Raw genomic sequence first — 22,052 nt, forward strand, 5'->3', positions numbered from 1 at the left:
AGTGATAAAACATTTTATAGTTATAAATATAGTCTATATAGTTATATTTATAGTCAAAATGACACAACAGGGATTCTTTGACAAAATAAAATAAGAGTGATGACAGGTCATTGTCTAGGCTCATCTACTCGTCATAAGTGTGTATGATTTTGCTTGATTAAGTTTCCAAATATCAGTTTTTAGTATAAAATAAAAAAAGTGGTTTATGTTCAAGACAACATAAGCAGTGTGTGTATGAGTACTGCATGATTTGGTATGTGTATTTGCAAGAATGTGTTTGTGGATTTTGATGGACTAAGCAGAATACATCTGAAGATGAAAACCTCTCTCTCTCTTTCTCAATTCAATTCAATTCAATTCAAATTAGCTTTATTGGCATGAATGTGTAACAACAACAGTATTGCCAAAGCATCATACAAACTACATAAGAACAATCAACCCCATACATTTAATTAAACAAGTAATTAAAGCGTAAAGTCTCTCTCTGTTTGTCATTGTGGCTGAGGAGGCAGATGTTCTCTCTCCCTCTGGATCGCCTTTCATCGTTTCCTTCCCAATCTGTTTTTAGGTCTGGCTAATCGAACACAGCCTCCCCCCAGAGACTCGAGAGATTCTCGTGTGATAGTAACTTTGGCTCGCGGGGCCGACATGTCTGCCAGTTTAAATCTACTTACTTCATATTAGGAGAAAGGGCTTTAACAGATGAACTGGCCTGCGCTTGGTATTGTCAATGTAGTTTTTTAAATGTTAGTGATTGTTAACTCTTACATAAGCTGGACATATTTGCATTCAGAGGTGAGGTTTAGTATCTTAAAGGGGAACTCCACCGATTTTACACATTTCAGTCTGTTTACAGGTCTTAAGTACTACAGCATATGTAAAAATAAAAAAGGTGTACAAAGCCTTTTGTGGCTCAAAATTGCCTTCAGTGATGTCACTTGAGTCAGTGTTGGCTGGTGAAGACTACAAGTTGAAAGAAATCTGGGGGTGTTGACTTAGAAAGAATTGGTAGGAGACTATTTTCCTCCGCAGATTAAAACACTTTTAGGTGCTCTAGAGAGTATTTACGGCAGCAGGACAGTGTATGTGGGGTTGACTCAAAGTAAACTAACATCCTCACGTTCATTGCAGTGATGTAACATGTCACCCAGTGAAACAGTGTGGAGCATTGATCATTCGTTCATTTGGACAACAGTGGAGGTCTGTAACAAAGGGATAAGGTATACGTCAAGCTTTGGCTACTGAACACAGGAAATAATGGTTAAAGGATCAATTCATTGTTTTGTCTTACTATCAGGTCGGTGCCTGAGGGACTCAATATTGTCACCAATTTGCGGGATTGATAAAGGAGACATATGTTGTTGGAAAATCAGCCATCCATTTCAATAGTTCTGTTTGTCTTATCTTCTGTCTCCTCTTAAAAAATGATTGTTTGGCATGCTCACAACTTCCTTTTATTGAAGTAATATTTCTCTCTGATGTAGCAGATTTTTAAAGAAACTATAAAAAAAACTTTAAAACGTAAGTTATAAGGATGGGAAACTAGGAAAGCGGGTGATGTTCCATCATTTAACTTTATTATTAGTTATTAGGATTGACTCAAATATTGCTTTAAAGTTAAATAAATAGCTTCTGATCATACAGGCTCGCTCTTTCCTTTCCTGAGATCATTACTGTGTACAGTAGATCTCTTTGACCAGCTGCTGTCCCTCCGTATAGTTACAGCCAGTCCAAACTCAGCAGGCTCTTTCTCTTTTATGGTCATCTGGCCCGCTGACGGTCCACTTCCTCTGTAAATGAAGGGTACAGTGCAGCAGAGTTAACTCCGCAGCCATAGGCAGTAAATAGATGGACCCAAAACGAGACTATTGGCTCTTGCAGGGTCCAAACACAATTAGTTTCGGAATGGGGTCTGACTTTTGGCTCAAGTCATGGAGCAGTGATACATTTTAAAGGAAATTCACACGGGTTCTCCCTGTTTACCTTCCAGCTTTTGCTTTTTTTATTTTCAAATCATGGCTGCTCGTCCTTTCATCATTTATCCCTTCCTGTTCATCACTGCCTCCTTCCTTCGTCCCGATTCCTATAGCCAGAAGCCAAATCTGGTGTTTTTAAACTCTGTGTGTGGTTGTGTGTGTGTGTGTCACATCAGTCTATGTACATTTCTACCTGCCAGTACATGCCTTCTGCCAGGAATTGAAAGTTTATATTTTTTTGATACAGTATTTCCAGTATTGCGCTCTGGGTGAATTATTATTCACATTAAAATTGAGTAGGCTTCCTGTAAACCTTAAATGAAGCTGTAAAACAGATTCCCGAGGACTTGAACAGAGGGGACACTTTTAGCTGTCTTATGTAAGATGCCTCCTCTGAGTTTAAAGAACACAGGATGGAGAAGTTGCATCAGCTGCTTTTGTTATCAAATAAAATGCAGACTATCTCACACACACACGCATACTGTCTTCACCAGAACAGGTATACCACATGGATTTTCTGTGTGTGTGTATGTGTGTGTTTGATGTGGGTTACTGGGTGCATTTTAGTGCCAGCAGCCAGTGCCTGCTTTTACAGCCGGTTAACATCTCCTCGCTGACCTGCTGCTGGGTTTCAGCTGGGGGTGGGGGGAGCGAGCGAGTGTGGTGAGAGGCCAGGCTGGCATTGGGTCAGCAGTGGAAATTCACACCTGGCCTCTTGCTTAGCGGCGAGTAAATGTATTGTGCAGAATATTAGTACTGTGGATTCTCTGTTGCAGCGACCGTGCAAAACAGATTGTAATTGAACCTGCTTGTTGAAGGTTTTTTACACAACTTACTTAAGTTTAATGTCATAAACAGGAGACCTCTGAACTGATGCCAACAAAGACTGTGATATATAAAAGGTATTATAATTTTTTGTCCCGAAATAGTTGTAAAGCTCACTTGCTGCTCACAGTAAAGGATTTTGAATCAGATATCCCATGTGGATAAAAGTTTTTCTGTGTTTTTTTAAATTTATTTATTAAAAGTTTAAATGATGTGTGTGGGAGTGGATCGAAAAGCTTATGACTTTCTCGTTTAAAGTGCTCAACACAAAATTACACTGTCCAAGAAGCTGTCTGAAACACCCTTTTCCTCTTTAGCCTGTTTTGATTTTGGAACCGCTGTAGTCAATACTTTGGGTTTGTTTTTCCAATTAATGCAAACAACATTTGGATTTGCTTGAATAGACTATTATGACGTGACCCAGGAAAGAAATGACAACTGTAATCTCTTGAGTTATACTTAACACCAGTGTACAAGCATTAGTGCTTTTGTTTAATATTATTATAGTAGTTTTTTCCAAATTCAAACAGAAGAACAGCAAAGCACACTGCACATAGCATTAACAACGAAATAAAAAAATGTGTATTGAAACTTTTGAATTAAAAAAGGGTCATGGTAGCACAGTGGAACAGCATTATCAAAAGCAAAGAGGCAAAATATAAACACATGATGAACAGGATCTTTGTGCTCCATACTACAGAACAAAGACCAAACAATACACCTGAAAAGCCACCAGCAAATAAGCCTGGGATCCAGGGAACCCCAACAGGTATTTTTAATTTCTCCTGAACTATGACTATGGACGTGACTGCACAACAGTTGGTGTGAATCACATTTCCATGTAAATACCAACTGTGGTGCACAGTGGCTGTGATGTGTTTGCGCTGAAAAGTTTCCTTTTAAAGTGGTTTGGATACACAGGAACAAAAACAACACAGAGGAAAATTGCTTAGACTTTGGGGATCAACTGATAAAGGTTTTTCCCTGCAAAGTGCACCAGTAATCACTGTGAATTATGGGAATTTGCAGCACAGCAAATTGCTCATGTGAAACTACCCGTATAATGGTTGATAAGGGCTGCTGTCCCTGGTAATAACATAAGTCAAATAACCACAATCAGAGTTTTGGAGCTAATTTAAAGTTGTTAATGTAAAAACATCAGAGGCGTATGAGATCACCACGTATCTCTGAATTAGACGCACATTACTGATCACACGTTTAATCAGGTAATCTATCATGAATATTCCCATGTGAAAGTGACCTTTAAACCCTGATAAGATGTGGTGTGATGGATTCAGTCATTCATTTTCACTCCTCTGCAACGCAGGTGAAGCACTGACACTGTTTTTGTGGAAGTTGATAGATAGTGAATGAAAGAATGTTGGAGGACCTTTATATGACCCCTGCGGCTTTTTCATCTTTACAGCTTGTCCTCTGATCAGACTCAGGTGATGCTAATAGGAAACATGCTGTATTATGTATGTGAGCGTGTCTATGAGCGTGTGCACGTGCAGGTGATCAAAAGGGTTTTTCTAATGTGCCCCATGCGAGCTACATGCAAACCATAACTGGGTTTAGATGCTCGTAAGCCTTTCTTTCATTGTTGCATTTCTTTCAAAATAAAAATGTTCTTTTGTGTTTGGTGCCACAAAGCAATTTTCCCTGCTTGGAATAATTAAGAAGCTGAACTGAACTTGTATTTTTTACCTAGCAAGTGAGATCATTGTCATTTTTGCCACATTTTCCGCAGCTACATGTCCAGACATAAATAAGATCAAAGTCTCCTCATAAATCTGTAAAGCTGTTTTTCAGTTTCAGTCACGAAGCTTTTTTAGCTGTCTACAGTAGTGAAGCAGTTTTTCATTTCAGCTTAATTTTCTTTTATGCGTGTCCATCATCCAGTCTTTCCACCCAGCTGTCTTTTTTCTTTGTGCAGGACGCTACACACATTTTTAGTGAGCCGTTTTGGAATTTGTTTCTAACTACAGTATTTCTCCTCACACAAGCGTGTCCACCCGGCACCTATAAACCAGAGGGAACACCAGGAGGCCTGAGCACCTGCCTGTCATGCCCCGACGTGCAGCACACCTCCCAGCCTGGCAGCACCTCTCTCAGCGACTGCATCTGTAAGCCGGGCTATCAGCCAGTTGGCATGACCTGCCAGGGTAAGAGGAGCTGATCTGTTAACTGCACTGTCAAATATATTTTATTAAGCCTGATGGGTAGAATGCAGAAAATCCCATTTGACAGCATCTAGTTGTTGAAACAGATTAGTGTTTCAACCTGTTCATAAAAGCTTTTACAGTTGTTATTTTAATTCTTTTAAACACTAAATGTCATACAAGGAATGCAAAGTTTTTGCTGCCTAAGAAATGGCTAAAGCAAGAATGCAGAACTGACCAGTTGGTATGAGCAATAATAAAGTCAAGTCAAGTAGCCAAGTAGAACTTTATTGGGCCCCAGAGGGGCAATTTATTATTTAGCGGATTAAAACTTTAAAAATACACATTTACCACAATACAAACACAATATCACACAAATATCACACAATAAAAACACAGGAATATATATATAAGTACATATATATAAGTACTTTATGTTCGGGTACCGCTGAGATTGCAGTGTTTACCAGCGTGGTTGGTGGTAGCATAATAATCCTCAGTAGCTGGATGCCATGGGACAAATTGCCACGTGCATGACTAAAAAAAACAGTACGTCAAGAGAAAAGGAAAATAACATCACATAACTTCATTATTATACTTGTTACCACTTCCTGTGTAGGCGGCGCAGATTTAATGACTGTCTGATGACTCATTAATGACGCCTTTTCAGGAACCATAATGCAGTTTTAATACATCCCTCATGAGTGAGAACAAGGAAGTTTACTGCGTCCGAAATGTATGATTTGTCTATGGCAAGATGGCACAGGATTTAACATTGTTTCCTTAAAAGCAACACAGCAAGACTTTGCTGGTTTCAAACTCTCCGGTAGAAGAAACATCACTACAATGACTAATTTTGCAGACACTGTACATGAATAATATCTAGCATTCATTCTTCCAAGTGCCTCCTTTAGCTCATCCCACTCTGTCCCCAGCAGGTCAGCCAGTCAAGGCCACGGTGTAGTAAAGCCTGGAGGTAGTGTGAGCCTTATGAGTTTGTAATGAAAACTATATAAAGGTTTAAACTTTGTGTCCACTGGAGAACGACAGTGATAAGGTTTGTAAATGTAGTGAAACATGAAGATGAATCAACTGGAACAGAAACACAGTATTACACAGAAGTACGAGGTTAGTATCGGAGCATCCTGTATCATGAATCTGCTTCCAGTAATTTCAGTGGCCCCCCCATTCTTTTAAGAATGAGCCAGTGATTTCCACACAGCAGTTTATCTGAGAGCATTGCAGTTCATTAATCATGAGTTTCATGGACTGCATTGTGCTTTCTCTTCCCCCCTCTCTGTAGATTAGGAAGAGGATGTTTGACAACCCGTAATTTTCTGCTTTCGTGCCTTCTTATTCCTTTTGTCAGGAATATTAACTTTCCACTGTGTCAGTGTTTCCCACCAGCAGGTTTCCTCTGTGTGTGTGTGTGTCATCATCTATCATGTGTCGGTTAGCTAGAATATGAAATTCAGGATTTCACAATATTTTTCTCTTTTCTCCCTTTCTCTTCTCTTCTCCCCTCCCAGTGGTATACTGTCCAGCACTGTCTCCTCCTGAAAATGGCTTTTTCGTCCAAAATGTGTGTAACAACCACTTCGATGCAGCCTGTGGTGTGCGATGCCAGCCAGAATTTGACCTCCAGGGAACCAGCATCAGACTGTGCCAGGCGGATGGCACCTGGTCAGGGACACCTGCCAGCTGCACAGGTAAGGAGGAAGCAGGCCTGATGCATGATGACAAAATAAAAGATTTCACAGGTGGAGGGTTCTCTCATTTTCATTGTGTTCTCGTTGATTGTTGCTTCTCTAATGTCAAAACTAACTGCCACTAAAAACAGGGAAACGGTTACAAGAATGATAAAGCTGCAGCTGACTTTAATCTGCTGATTATTTCCCAATTAATGGATTTATTGTTTACTTCATAAAATGACAGAGCCAGGTATAAACTCCCTGAATAAAAGCACTAACTCGACTTATCAAGGGTGATGTGTCTGCGTGTGTCTGCGTGTGTCTGTGTCTGCGTGTGTCTGCGTGTGTCTGCGTGTGTCTGCGTGTGTCTGCGTGTAAAGGTTTCTTGCTGTGTATTTAGATCATATATGTTTAGAGTGAACAAGGAATCAGCATTTACTCGGTGACTACTGCTTTCTGCCAGGCCACATGTTGAGAGGAAGACATGTAAGAAAGATTTAGTTCAAGAGAGAGTTACCATGGAGAAGAGACTCAAAGGAAGGAAGGATGTAAGGAAATCACAAAGGAATGAATGAAAGGAAAAGTGAGTTTGAGAGGTTAAGAGATTAATGAGAAAAATGCCAGTTTTAACCAGAAAGACGGCAACAGTGTGACTCATAGAAATACCAAGACACTGAATATTCAAGGGTGTGTGTTGAAGATTTACAGTAGTGGCTTTGGGTATATGTTTTCCGAGTGTGTGTGCATATGTCTGCTTGTATGTGTTACACCAAGTCTAGTCTTTGCCACATACTGCAGGACCTCCCAGCTAGTAAAGCCCTGAGGGAGGGGGTCTCCTGAACCGTCTCTCTGTCTATGGGTAGTGATGAGAAATAACACACTGCACACCCTTTTCTAGCATAACTCAGAACAGACACACATGATTTGTTTTTTATTTCATAGGGACTTTCTCGCTTTGGGTTAAATGATAGGCCCCAAGTTGTAGCTAAAGATGATAATAGTGCTGTACATCCCCACAGTTGATTTACTGCTTGGTCCTCCTCTCTTGTGATTTATATACAGTATCTGTGTTTATAAATTACAACTCATATTCAGCATGAAAAGCATTTGCAAATCATATAGAGTAATAACTAAATGATTAGTGTGTGTTTTAGACATATGGGGAAATTGCAGATTGAGGTTGGTTGTCATTCAAAAAGTACATTTTCTGTGTGAAATGTTTTCTGTGATTGTCACATTTTATAGGCCTCTAAATTAAAAGATAGTTGAAAATGATTTTTCATCCCTGTCTGCTGCTTTTGTATCAGTTGCTCTTGCTTTCTTTCACTTCAAAACTCCCTGTTTCAAAAATGCTTGCAGCAAATCAAACTGTAAATTAATAAAAGGAGGTAAAATAACACGTAGCTCAAGACATGGATCCTGTGAAATATAACAATATCTATGACTGGGGTTTTTTTTGTCTGTAGTTTTTTTGCGGGATTGGGTTCTCATGTTTATTTTTTTCAAACCGCAGTCCGCTCCTGCCTGCCCCTCTCTCGGCCCCAGCATGGCTTCCTGAGGTGCAGCGATGGCGGCGCCTCCTACAGGGCGGAGTGTCAGGCAGGCTGTGAGCGAGGCTACAGGCTAGAGGGAGACTCCAAACTCACCTGCCAGGCCAACTCCCAGTGGAGTGGACCCCAACCTCGGTGTGTGGGTAAGCCTTCATCACCGCAAACCAACATCTCACCCAGTGCTTTTTCAGAAAATTTTGTCATGAGGTGCTTTGTTCTTGAGTCTGTCACTCCCCCAACCACCTGCCCACATAAAAGAAACCATTCGTACCTGATGAACACCCTCTTACTGTTTTGAGCCATGTGGTCATTTTTAGATCTGCTTCGTTTTTGTGGTTCATTGTTGTTCTCAGACCTGATATCTAAAGGCAACATATGATTCCAAATCAAATGAGGCCCCACAATTCATTGCAAGAATAAAACAAAAACATTGAAAAGGCACCACAGCCTGTGATGATGACTGCACTGAGAACGTTAAAGAGACATAACTTTTTTGTGTGTTCAAGCATTTTGGTCCGTAAATAGCTAATGTTTACCAGGTTTTATACCTGGTTTATCTGGTTATTCAATTTTCATTGTTTTCCACAATTAATGGTGCAGCCCTGCATTCACTCAAACACAACCCATTTCTCTTGCAGTTCATCTTTTTTATAGCCTGACTGTATTTCACTGTAAGCTTATACTATGTGTTTAGTTTTTGCTTAGTAATTCCTGTCTGGCTGGACAATCCAAAGCATAATTTATCAAATGAATGACAAAAATAATAATTTGACATGGGTATTTTTATGTAAACGTGTGGTTGTACACACATGCTGTATGTAAACACACATACGCAGTGGTTGCTGTGTATTTGCACAGAGCCACACTACATCATCCAAAGAAAGGTACATCTGCTTTCTCATAAAGCTGCAGTCACCACATATACACGGGCACACAGAACTACCCACACACTTCAAAACTGATAGTTAAGTTAAAATAGTTGCACACACTCATGCCCGCCACAGAGAGCGCCCAGGTCAGGCACACCAGCACACAAAAAAGGACAGTGTGAGAGCCACAAACCTCCGGCCTGCACTGACTCACTTCCAACCAACCAGCTAGCTGCTCTATGTTCTATGATCTATGTTAAATACCCGACTCGTCTGCTTCGGGCAAACTCTCTCTGTTTATCGATAACTATCATCTCTCTCCCGCTTGCTCTGACTGAGCTACAGCTTGTTTGTTTGACCATCTCAGATTTTCCCTGCAGTCTGTCGTTACCTCTTTAACACAGCTAAGAGGGCTCTGTGGGCTGCCGTCGCAGCTGAGTGGTTTGTTTTAGTGTTTGTTTGCACTGTGGTGAAACGGGATCGCCTCGGCTGGCCTGAGAGGATGCAGAGGTATTTTTTTCATCCGATTGAAATCTCCCATGTTGAATCTCCCTCTCAGTGAGTTTTTCCCTTTATAGTTCCTACAGCTAAAGCCAACGAAATAGGAGTTAGAGACAGAGAGGAAGATCATCAAGGGAAAGCCACAAGGCCTGCATCCCAAAAATGCATATAAGCCACCAGTGTATGAGTCCTGTGGTCAGTGCTTTTTTGGCTTGATTTCCAACCAAATGTTTGTTGTTTTTGTGCCAGTTTTTTTCTTTATTGGTGGCGTTTATAGTGGAGCCAGCTGAAAGTAAGATTTTATCACAGTTTGGTAAAAACACAGGAAACACGCTCATGATCTTGGAAGAGGTTTATTTGCCTGTTCTGTTCTGTCTTTTCTGCTCAGACTGGCCGAATCTTTTAATACTCAGTAGATTGTTTTTTCAGACTGATTTCATTAATGCACAAAAAAATGCCAACTCAGCTCAATGCATACCTGAAAACCTCTTCAACAGCTTTTTAGAGTGAACAATGGAAAAACAAAAGTCATAAAATGTGAAATCTAGTTCAGCTCTGAATGTCTGAAGATATTTATCCAGGAACTAAATAAACTGTGTCAGATATCAGTTTCATCTCTTGGTCCTTCCACTCTCTCCCCAGAGGTGCGCTGTCCCCCTATCGTGACCCTGAAGAACATCTTGCTGTCGCCCCCTGCCTGCGGGAAGAGGGCAGTGTCCCCGGGCTCCGCCTGCCTGCTCACCTGTCATCAAGGTTACAGCCTCCAGGGAAACAGGAAGGCGGTGTGCCTGGGCTCTGGGAACTGGACAGCCAATGTCTATAAAGCCGTCTGTACAGGTAACATACTGTGTGTAGACTATAGTTGGCAAAGGTCGGTTAGTACAGTTTAGTTTAGGATTCAAATTATTTATGTAGGATATATTTAAAGCTATAATTCGACGTTTTGGGAAATATACTTAATTTTTGTCTTGACAATAATAATAGTAATAATCTTTATTTATAGGGCACTTTTCAAAACCATGTTACAAAGTGTTTTTGCATGAGCAAAGACAATAAAACACATCAAACAATTAATGAGATACACGGTAAAAATAGGAAGAAATTTTAAAAAATTAAAATAGAGTTAAAAGAAAAATAGACTATGCTTGAATTGGAGAATCTATCTAAGACCTAATGGATTAGGAAAACTTGCTTGGTAGTTATGACCTTATGTGGTTGTACCTGCCTTTCAGATTTCCCTCTTTAGGTAGTTTGTAAGTTCAATATATAGCTAACTGGGACTAGAGTTAACTTTACAGGGTTAGAGTGAATGACACATTAAACAACATGTGGGTTTATTTGCAAGGCAGAAGGAGAGGGAATGTTTAAACAGCCCAAAAAAGAAAGACAGACTATGTGGAGAAATAGAAAGATATAAAAAGAAAACAGCAGGAAACTTGGAGGGAGAATATTTTTCCATTCTCAATTCCCCCCTGCATCCCTCCCTCTGCATTTTTCTCTGCTTTGTGAATGGTGAGAATGGTGCTAACCTCGTTTTGAAGCAAGCCTCAGGTCCCTAACTCAAACCATATCATGTCCGAGCTCTAACGTCTCTCCGCTCAACTCCGAGTGGGCTGGAGATCATTATAATAGACTGCAGCCCTCCAGATGCCTTGCAGGTGAAACAGGTGGTGCATGGCCTGCCTCCCTTCCAGTGTCCTCAATCCCCTCATTTCCTTGCGGTGAAAGTTTGCTAATGAAGGAACTGCAGTCATTAAGGATAGGAAGAGGTGCAATAAAGATGAAAACGAATGGAGAGGTAGAGTGGACAGGGAGGTGAGAGGTGGAGGATGTAGGTGTTTTATGATGTGGTGGCTGAGAGAAGATGAGTTTTTCTGATCCCTTCAGGCACAATGGGCTGTCAGGAAGGATGAAGGGACGGGATAAAAGAGAAAGACAATAGAAAATGTAGATAAGATAGGAAGAAGAAAGAAGGAGTGATGCAATATGGGCGGCACATTATGAGGAGATCAAGAAACAGAAAGTTGTTACAGAGTTAAAAGTGCTCTTTATAAGCTTCTGGCTTCCTTCGCCTCGCACTTCATGTTGATGACACCCGAAGTGAAATATTCCTCCCTTGTTATGAGGATGAATGAAGCCGAATGGAGCTAAGTGTGTTAGTGTTTAGCAGAGATGGATGCCTAAGTGGATGGGTCACCAGGTCCAGATGAGAACAACTCCCTTACACAACGCAGCAGGCATGACCACTGGCGATCGATGGGAGATTCAGCTCTTGGAGGCTTTACTCATTTACCGCAGGCTCAAACTGAGTTGGACTGAACTGTGCTAGCTTCACATGATTACAACATGCTGGATGCAGAATGAGAAAAGGGGAGAAGCTATTTCATCCAAGGGTCATGGTGGCTGGTGAGTTGCCACTAGCTTAATAGGTGGACATAAATGTAACATTTGTTTTCTCCAATCCAAACATTATACGTCATATAAAGAGGGCTGACTATCATCTGGAGCAGACAGGAGTTTGGACGTTTCCTGCTTGTTCGGGACTTTGCAAACGTGTCCATGTTTCTCAAATCTCAATGCTACTGCTGCCCCATTGCTATTTACTGTACCTGGCAGTAAATACAGTAGAGTAACATTTGGCAAGAGGTTTGTCGTCATTTTAACCCTTTAATCCCACGTCAAAGACGATCATTTAACTGACTCTCAAAATGGATGGGTAAGAGGAAATGTTATGTGAATAATTGCCTTCAGGATATAGGATGTATGACGTATATTCCTAATTTAGGTTTCGCGTAGACAAATTATGTTACAAAAAGTCATTACAGAAAGAATAATCCAGTAATTTCCCACTTTAAACAGTGGTTGACAGTGGGACACAGCCACATTTGATGCATACTCACATTTCCGTAAAAACATGCAAGGACCAGTTACAGCCAAGCAACCTTATTTTGCTTGTTAGAACAAGAGTTATTAATATGTTGTTGCGTGATACACCAATTGGTTTATTTACAAGAATAACTTAAACAACAACTTAACGGCGTTCTGGGACTCAGGATGAAGCTCCAGATGAAGATCACAGGGAAAGGAGGACTTTCTGAAACTGAAAATAAAACAGACAAAATCAGCTACTTTACCCCTGATTATTCACTTTACCAACACATCTTAAGACTTTAGACTTCAAGACTTCATTTATGACACTTGGTCTATAACAAATCCTTAGTCAGTACTTGTGAGCAACTCCCTCCCAACACTGATTCAGATTTATGATTTAACAGTGTTTCAGTAACAAGTCTGGATATTCTGTTCTGTCATCACTGAAAAATTGAATCTCTCCAAGATAAAACTTCCTTTTCCATGAGCCCAACTGTTTTGACAATGACATGAAACTTCTATCTCTGTTAACCTGTGCTCTTTACTGATGTTGAGCTAATGGATAAAGAGAGATAAGGGACAATTAAAACCACATACAGTATAATTGTAGTGGGATTTGGTCTTGTTGGAACAATGACAGTGATGCACTCTCTCACTGATTCACTAATGACCAAATAATGAGTGTGTGATTAAAGAGGTCATGGTTCGGATGACATCATGCATCTACTTCCTCAGTGATAATAAGGAGCACGGCTGAGTTCAGTGCACACAAGATGTGATGGGGTGAACATCTGTATTATTTTAATTAGGGCTGCAGCTAACAATGATTTTAGTACTCAAAGCTTCTACAGATTATTTCATTGAATCATCAACGATGACATTTGCTTGTGGTCCGCTGGCATAACACCAGGTGCTTTCTGATCAGGTGCCGTCATGCTGTTGCGGTAACATTAGGCGACATAAGTTTTGTTTTACAGTGGACAGACTATAACATTATGCCGTTGTGCTGTTGCAGTAGGCCACGTAAGTTTAAGTTTCATTTTACAGTAGACGGACTGTAACATTACAGAGTTGTTGTTTTCTCTTAGCTTGAAATATTCCCATACTTTAGACCTTCGTCCCTCGCTATTTTCTCTCTCTTCCTCCACTTTGCAAACAGCGGCATCATAATCACGTCGTGTTCACACAGCGTAAGCGCGATGTGCAACAGTAATAAATGTCTACACGAAACAGTGTGCTATATAGTTATATGGATTAAATGAACCACTGATGCAAAGAATTTGCTTTTTAGTAATCAAATTAATTTATTTAATCGATGAATTGTTTCAGCCCTAATTTTAATCTTATTTTATCTTATTTAAAATCTAATTTGATTTGATAAAAATTTAATTTGATGAATCCAGATAAAACATTAGCAGTGCCCAGTCCCTCATGATTCTCCCCTTCCTCTAAAACCTGTAGTTATTTGTTTCTTCCTCCCTGCGTCTTCAGATGCTAAACCACCGTGGATCCAGTGCCCCGTGGACATTGTTGCAGAGACTGATGAACGGCGTGGCACCGCCAACGTCAGCTGGAACGTCCCGGCTGCCACCGACAACTCTAGAGAAGAGGTTGGATACTTTACAAAACAAAGTTTATAATAGAATGGATGCAACTATAAATTATTTTCATGAAAGATTTAACCAGTTAACACTTCTTCAGGTCAGTTGTTACCAACCTGCTATGGGCCATGCAATGATTCATAGCACAAAAACTTTTAGGTTGAACAAAATGTCTTTTTTTTCTGACATTTCTATAATTTTAGCAGTTTTTCTTATGAAATACTGAATACTTTTAACTGTCTCACTCTATAAAAAAACCTTCAAATGAAACAGTATGTCAAGGGAAACTCACTCTTACATATGTCCAACTTCACACATACTACTTTATTTCAATGGGTCACAAGCCGAGATAATCTATCTAACATACATGAGCTCTATGCATGCCACGCACGTGACATGCCAAACTATATATGATGAAATGAACCACTAAGATTAGTGTCATATAATTATTAATGAGTGGATTCTTGGTGCTTACAAAATCTCTTCAACCCACTTTACATATGTTGGCACAGGACAACAGTATCTCATCTAAACGCTATTTACATTAAATCCAGATTTGAGTCAGTTCTTCATATTTTACTGATCTCTTCCTCCTCCAGGTGGGCGTGCAGGCGAAGCCAGTGTACACCCCTCCCCAGCTGTTCCCCATTGGACGGGAAACCATCACCTACATTGCGACCGACCGCTCCGGGAACCAGGCCAACTGCTCCTTCACGGTCACTGTCATCGGTAAGTTCATACTTATGGAGATGCAAACAATGTGCACTGCATATGGCCTGCGGCATGACTCGCATGCTATCACAGACTTCGATCACACTGTGGACCTGTTGGTCTGTTTTGGGAATTCAGTTACATATATTAATGGCTGATAGAAGATGCCATCTGAAAAAACACATTCTTCACATAGTGCCTTTTAAGACAAAAAAACCCCATCTGATCTGAGAAAGATGCGTCATCTCCCTAATAACAGTGACGTCAGCTTTTTGGCTTTCTATCTATTGTTTTGTCTCATTCTTCTCCCTGCTAATGCTGGCTGAAGTACACACAGCTGAGCTGCTTTGTATACATATGATTAATTGTTTCATGGCAGTGCTGACGAATTCCAAAGAAAGCGTTTCAATACAATAGGTTGTTGATCTTGTACCACTCTTAACCACAGTATCTACTCTGTGGTCCACATCAAAACGATGATTAAAAGAGAAAAGCATGCACATACTGGCAACATGTGTTCAGTCTTACAAGTCTTTGGCTTCAGCCTCCTGATGATTACTTTGAGAGACATGATTGCCTGTCTGTCAGAGGACTGGAGTAATCATCAGCCGAAGGCGACAGCAATTTGAGGGCAAAGAAATCTGATATTGCACATGCAACTTAGTAGAAATTAACAGACAGTGTCACATGTAAGGGCAAGAAAATTAGTATTAAGACACTTTAATCATCTTTATTGTGAATGTGGTTAAAGAGTCAACATTTTACTTTTAACATAATTAGCTGACATACGTTCATGGCACAACTTTGTGAGGTTCAAACCAGTGGCCTCTCAGTTACTGTGGTTACCGCCTGGTGGGTTTGTTACTCCGTCCAGCTTACCTCTGTGCTGCAGCTCATTTCTGTCATTCAGTGTAAAAGTGAGGAGTCCGTCTCCCCCCCGGCAGGTGCCAAACAGGGTTACTGCAGAGAGTGAAAAACAGGGGTGTCCCATGTCAACCGCTCAATAATCACAGCAGTCAGGGGGAAAAACCTCCAGCATGGTAGCCGTGAACATTTCCATATGTTATTATGGTGGTGGAACGTTGTGGTTTTTTTATTAGAGACATGTGTTTAACTAGTGCCCTCTGACACTCTATGCTGCTGCATCGAAAAAAGTCAGATCACAGCGTAGCGCTCTGCTCCCAACTGTACTGCTATAATCTATTCCAGTCTTGGGAGCAATTAATTGTACGCTAAAATTTAAACGACCTGCTATTGATACGTTTAAACCTATGGTTTAAACGTGCACAAGTGTGCTGTTTTTATTGTGTGTTCTCCATCTGGTCATCAGGCATTACACCCACCTTTAACAACCTGATATCCTTTTCTAGATACAGAGCCCCCGGTGATTGACAGGTGCAGGTCGCCGCCCACAGTCCAGGCCACAGACACGGAGACGGCGGTCGTTTGGGAGGTGCCACAGTTTTCCGACAACTCAGGTATGTCTGGTCGCTGCTCCGTAGATGGTTTATCCTTTAGCTCCTCTGTTCCACTCCGCTCCACCCTCTTCCTCCACTGATGATGGTTAAACAGGATCTTTTCCATTGGGTGACTGGAAAAAGGGGATAAGGAGAGGCTGTGTGTGTGTGTGTGTGTGTGTGTGTGTGTGTGTGTGTGTGAATAATGGTGAGAGACACTTGACATAAGATCCAATGGTGAGAGGATGGATTGTAATTGTGTGCATGAATGCCTCATCTGTGTGTCTGTGTTTAAGAGAGAGATTGAGAGAGAAAAAGACTTATGGACTGATGAAGTTGTTGCAGCGTCTGTTAACGTCATTAATGTTAATGCAGAGGGAAGCAGGTGTTTTTGTTATATAAATATGCTCTTTTGTGAGACTTTGCACTCAGTCCATCCATTTTTCACACAGTCATTTGTGTCATTATGCGATCACACTGTACTTGACTCATAAATGTTTTTGTCTCAGTCAGAGCGGCTGTAATACACAATAGATCTGGGTATTAATCACTGTCTTAGCAAAGTTGACACTCCAGGTTTACACCCACAAAAATATTAATTTAGTTCCCAGTTCACAACTGGCCCACTTCAACCACAAGTATTCATATTCTCAAAAAGCAATACTGCAGTGAAAGTCCACTATTCAACAGCAAATTAATTAGTATAACTATTAAACTTTCTCATATGAAGGATGACCTTCTTTCAATGTCTCTCAGAGTGGTAAATTATTAGAGTTAAACCTGGTGTCTCTTATTACCTATCCATAAGTCTATCTGTTAACTAATTTATGTGTTGTTGGGTAGCTTACAATCAGACTGAATTGCTGATTTTTTTTTTACTTCATTCATTCTGTTTGAGTTGCTGAAGACATTGGAAGTTTTATAAGCTTAGGATGTGTTGATGTATGTGTCAAAGTGACTAATAACTACAGTTGTCAGACTCATGTACTGGAGTTAAAGCTAACTTCACAAAAAAAACAAATGTCACTAAGTCAGTAAGTACCATAACACTTTTACATTAACAATTACATTAACATATACTATGTACAGCACGTTACTTTCCACATAAGTGTAGACCACTAATACCTAACTCAGATAGTACCGACTCATTTTACATTTTTTCAGTGCTATTGTTGCACTACTCTGTCATTTTTCACATAACTGTATTTGTACTAAATAATGAGGAATATGCAAATGAACATGTGTAGGGAGATCATTATAGAGTTGCAGTCACGGTTATCTACTTGACTGCTGACACATTTGCTTACTGAATCTAAGATTTGAACTAGGTGAAATGTGAATAAACATAATGTCCTCTTAGTAATTCTCAGCTCGACTCCTTCTCTAAAAAGTAATCTGGGCCACTTAACAATCACTTTTATCCAGTGAAACTTGAGCTCAGTGAAAAAGCTGGTACTGATTTTCTTGTTCAATGGCAGTTCAGGAGGTCACATACTGGCTGTGTTGATTTAATATGCAAGCCGTTAGTCTCTCTTTTCAGCCTAGGCCACCCTGTTATGCTCACTACGTTGATGCTTAGCACTTCAGACCGATCCTGTTATAAAGGAGTGCATCAAGGCCACTCTGCCAAATAGACTAAATATCGTAGAGCTGGCAGGGTTTCTTCTGGCGCTCTATCTATACCCAAACAGCTGTGGTGGTGACAGACGACAAACCAGACTTCACCAGGGTTCCAGCCCACAGCCAAGCCTACGCAATTCACTGGCTCCACACGCACACACACACACACGAATAACACTGAGCGAGCTGTGTGTGTACAGAAACGTAGGCAGGCGTGGGTGAAAACACAAACACAGGCCTCAAACTTAATGTCTTACCCCTCGATACCCAGCGTGCTCATTCCCCACCTGCCTGCAGAGGTGCAACCCCGTCCAACACACACCATCACACACACTCGCCTCACACACATACGCTGTAATAACAGGCTGCTGCGGCTGCTTCGGACCAGACGACGTCAGCCCAGCGCTGCTTCAACGTCAGTGTTTTGTTTTTCCAGGCCCACACCCTGATGCCAGCACTATATATAGTCACGACTTGGTAGACACACACGTACAAACACACACACAGGCTATATATAAGGGGAGACACCAGACTCCAGCAGGCCAGACGTGTGTCACCCCTGTTATAATGACGTTTAATGGAGCAAGTGGACTGAAGTGAAACGAAAGGTCAATCCTTGAGTTTTCCCACCTTCTCCTTTTGTTTCTTAATCTTCTCTGTGTCTCTCACACTTGCAGTGCAGATGTTTTCACTGCCTTTCTGTTTACAGCCTGTGTGTCAGCCTAAAGACGAAACCCAGAAGGTTTCACGCATGCAAACACACACACACACACACTCATACGCTCCTCTCCTAAGGATGTATCCATCACTCTCTTCACATTCAGTTTTTTTAAGCCCTTCAGACTATAACAATTTTCCCTCTTCAATCCCAAGAGGTTTTGTGATGAGCCAAGATTTGCAGTGCCCAGACACACCATGTCAACATATCAATGTTTAACATAACTTCTATGGTTTTCTAAGAGTGACTCATTTAGTCCTGGAAAATGGGGAAAGGCCGAGACTGCCCTCTACAGGATAACTGTAGTAACACCTTTGACTCAGAAAAAGGTCAGAAAAAACATAATTAATATTTAATTCATGTAAATATGAGTCAAACCTACAATGTGCAGTTTTCAAGGTTATAAATAATGTATAAAGATGTTGAGTCATGTTAGCAACGATTTGAGCATTGCTGGTTGTTTTAGAGCTTTCTGCTGTTTTACTTTGGATGGGAGTCCTCCTACACTTTTACTCGACATTCATATCATTGGATGATATCGTTGTCTATTGTTACAATATTTGCACCAGAAATATCATAATATATGATCTTCACAGGTTAAAGAATGTTATGTGATTAATTGTACATAAAAGCATCTGTGGAAACATCAACTAGTTTGTCTCAATTCCCAGACTGTTATCACCATGATGAACAGAACAAGAGGTTTGACCACTCTAATAATATTTGGACTGGTACCCCTTCGAGAGTAATGCAGATTTGTTACTAACCAATAAGGAATACAAATTAAGTATAAAGATCACTTTTGTTTATACTGTATGTGTGTTTGTGAAATGTTATTGTGGCGATGTTGTTTTACACAATATGTGTTAAATGTGCTGTATGTCTATAACCAACTCTTTTGTAATGCTGTGTTTCTCTCAGGTGGTCGCCTCACAGTGACCAGCAGCCACACGCCAGGGTCTCAGTTCCCAGTAGGAGAGACTCTGGTCCAGTACACAGCTACTGATGCAGGAGGAAACAGCCGCACCTGCAACCTCACCATCACTGTGCAAGGTACAGAGCTTACAGACACATCGTGGCTTTTTAAATAACATTACTTAGTCTTGTTGTATAAATGTTTTTGTGTAATTTGTGTAAATATTTGACTTTTTCTTATATTGATTCAGTATGTTTAAACTTCCCTATTCTCCCCTATTTACTGTGTTCCTCTTCAATATATTCTGTTTTGTTTAATTTTGTGCTTTTAGTTTTGTTCCACTGGTCATGTTAGCTTTACTGTTTTCAAGCATCTGTAAAGAGGAAGAAAATTTAGTTCATTGAGGACCGTAATTATAAATAATTACATATAGGATAAATAACATAATCAAAACCTGAGACAAGACAGTAGTGCATGTTAGTTGTCCGTAGTCGCTCTCATACAGAGATCCTGCAATAAACGTAGAAAGAATATCCTCCAAAATGCCGTATTTGTTCATTTATATTAAACAAATGTTTGCAGTATAATCCCGCAACCAGGTGTGCTATCACATAGCGATCCGGCTTTCTGGAACCAGCGGTGTGAATAACGACCTTTATGTGTAACACAACATGACAGCTGAGGCTTTCCACACAGACATTGTTCTGTCTGTGTTACTTTCAACGTTCCGGGGCTCAGAGGCCGATCAAATCTGAGCCCCTTTCCGGCTCCAGACCTTTCATACAGCACAGCGAGCCGGCATATTGGTGCAATACTTCTGGAAAATAACGCAGTGTGAAAGTGCCTCATGTCACTCATTTCCATGAGCGTATGTGAATGTTTTCACAGCCGCCCACAGTCCAGGCTACAGGGACAGACCTATTAAAATAATACTTACTGTAAGTCTAAAATCTCTAAAAAGTATATTAAAAAGGCCAGTATTAACAGGTATGAAAAGGTATGAAGGCCTATGAGAATTTCAACGCGTGTTTGTGTTGGTATTATAAAATATTGAGCCCCTATATGACTAACCATTAAGTATAATCTACTATGTGTGTGCCCAGGGACGACCTGTGACCAGCCATATGTCCCAGTGAATGGAGAGTTTGTCTGCTCTGAAGAAGAGGAGGGCGTTAACTGTAGTCTTCACTGTAAAGACGGCTACAGCTTCACTCAGGATGCAGTGCACAGCTACTTCTGTGCCTACAACGGCGTGTGGGAGCCACCCTATTCCCCAGACAGACCTGACTGCTCAGGTAAGCGCAGCACAAGTATTGTGTTAAGTACCTAGGTTACTGCAGGTACATTTCAGTATACACAAATTCCTGTATGTGCAGATACTTCTTGCTCTTTTTGAATGCGTTTTTCCTACTTAAACGTCAAAACACATTCAAACATATATGTGCAGCAAATTGAAAAACAAACACTGTGCTAAATAAAACTCTTTTTGTCTTTCCCAGTGAACCGTATAGCAAACAATGGTTTCAAACCCTTTGAGATGCTGTTTAAAGCATCTCGCTGTGACGACGTGGACCTGGTCAAGTCATTTACTGGGGAGTTCAACACCAAACTGGGAGGCATGGTGAGGACTTGTGTATATAAACACACACATAGATGCTGTAAAACAACTCCCGAAACTAATGTTGCTTCTCTTCTTATTCTCCACAGCTTCCCAACATTTGTAGCAACGATGATGTCACCTGCAAGCTAGAGGTGATGTCACAGGGTCACTGTCTAGAGTACAACTACGACTATGAGAACGGGTTCTCTATTGGTAGGCACAAAATACATCTTCACTAAGTATCCCACCTATGGTATAATGGAAGCATCAAATTTGCTTATTATTCTTCTCCTGTCTGAAAATGATCAGTACCAGGGGGTTGGGGCAACAGCTGGAGTCCTCAGGGTGCCCAGGACTACGCCTACTTTGAGTCAGGCTTTGCCACAGGCAACCGGCAGCTCGCCAGGCAGCAGCAAGACAGCAGTGTGCAGGTCCAGCACCGTACCAAGAGGCACCGAAAAATCACAGGACCTACCAGAGACCAAAAGATTCAGATCTATTTCAACATCACAGGTATATTAGATTTGCTCTGTGGTTATTGACATTTGCAGTGCTGGAATAAATGTGTATATATATATATATGTGTGTGTGTTTATATACACACACAAACACACACACACAGATATGTTTTTTATATTCAATAGCATCCGTTGTTAGTTATCAGTCCTTTAAACTTTGTCCATTCTCCCAGCAAGCATCCCTCTGCCCCTGTCGAGGAACGACTCAATAGAAGTGGCCAATCAGAAGAGACTCCTGCGGACTCTAGAGCAACTGACCAATCGTCTGAAGCGAACGCTGGCCAAGCAGCCGCTGTCCAGTTTCCACGTGTCCTCAGAGATGATTGTAGCTGATCCCAAATCTCTGGAGAGCAAGAAGCCCTCTCTGTTCTGCAGGCCGGGCTCAGTGCTCAAAGGCAGGATGTGCGGTGAGTGGGACAGGATTGAACGCAGGGTACACCCACCTAAACTCCTCACCTTTTATTTA

At 40.9% G+C, this 22,052-nt stretch overlaps 1 protein-coding gene across 2 annotated transcripts in view; it reads left to right on the top strand.

The window, feature by feature from the left end:
• Positions 1 to 22,052, top strand: part of svep1 (sushi, von Willebrand factor type A, EGF and pentraxin domain containing 1) — a 90,877-nt gene that overhangs the window by 38,516 nt on the left and 30,309 nt on the right. For both annotated transcript variants that reach the window (XM_038730701.1, XM_038730700.1), the window contains exons 4-16: positions 4,808 to 4,966; positions 6,493 to 6,672; positions 8,168 to 8,347; positions 10,217 to 10,411; positions 13,937 to 14,055; positions 14,646 to 14,775; positions 16,128 to 16,235; positions 19,474 to 19,605; positions 20,572 to 20,763; positions 20,968 to 21,089; positions 21,176 to 21,281; positions 21,378 to 21,581; positions 21,760 to 21,993. In XM_038730701.1, coding sequence (XP_038586629.1) covers positions 4,808 to 4,966; positions 6,493 to 6,672; positions 8,168 to 8,347; positions 10,217 to 10,411; positions 13,937 to 14,055; positions 14,646 to 14,775; positions 16,128 to 16,235; positions 19,474 to 19,605; positions 20,572 to 20,763; positions 20,968 to 21,089; positions 21,176 to 21,281; positions 21,378 to 21,581; positions 21,760 to 21,993 — 2,061 coding nt within the window. The remainder of the gene's footprint in view (positions 1 to 4,807; positions 4,967 to 6,492; positions 6,673 to 8,167; positions 8,348 to 10,216; positions 10,412 to 13,936; positions 14,056 to 14,645; positions 14,776 to 16,127; positions 16,236 to 19,473; positions 19,606 to 20,571; positions 20,764 to 20,967; positions 21,090 to 21,175; positions 21,282 to 21,377; positions 21,582 to 21,759; positions 21,994 to 22,052) is intronic.

Source organism: Micropterus salmoides, unplaced genomic scaffold, assembly GCF_014851395.1.
Source record: "Micropterus salmoides isolate LMB-PRFRI ecotype aquatic unplaced genomic scaffold, ASM1485139v1 Ms_hic_scaffold_2, whole genome shotgun sequence".
Taxonomy (NCBI): domain Eukaryota; kingdom Metazoa; phylum Chordata; class Actinopteri; order Centrarchiformes; family Centrarchidae; genus Micropterus; species Micropterus salmoides.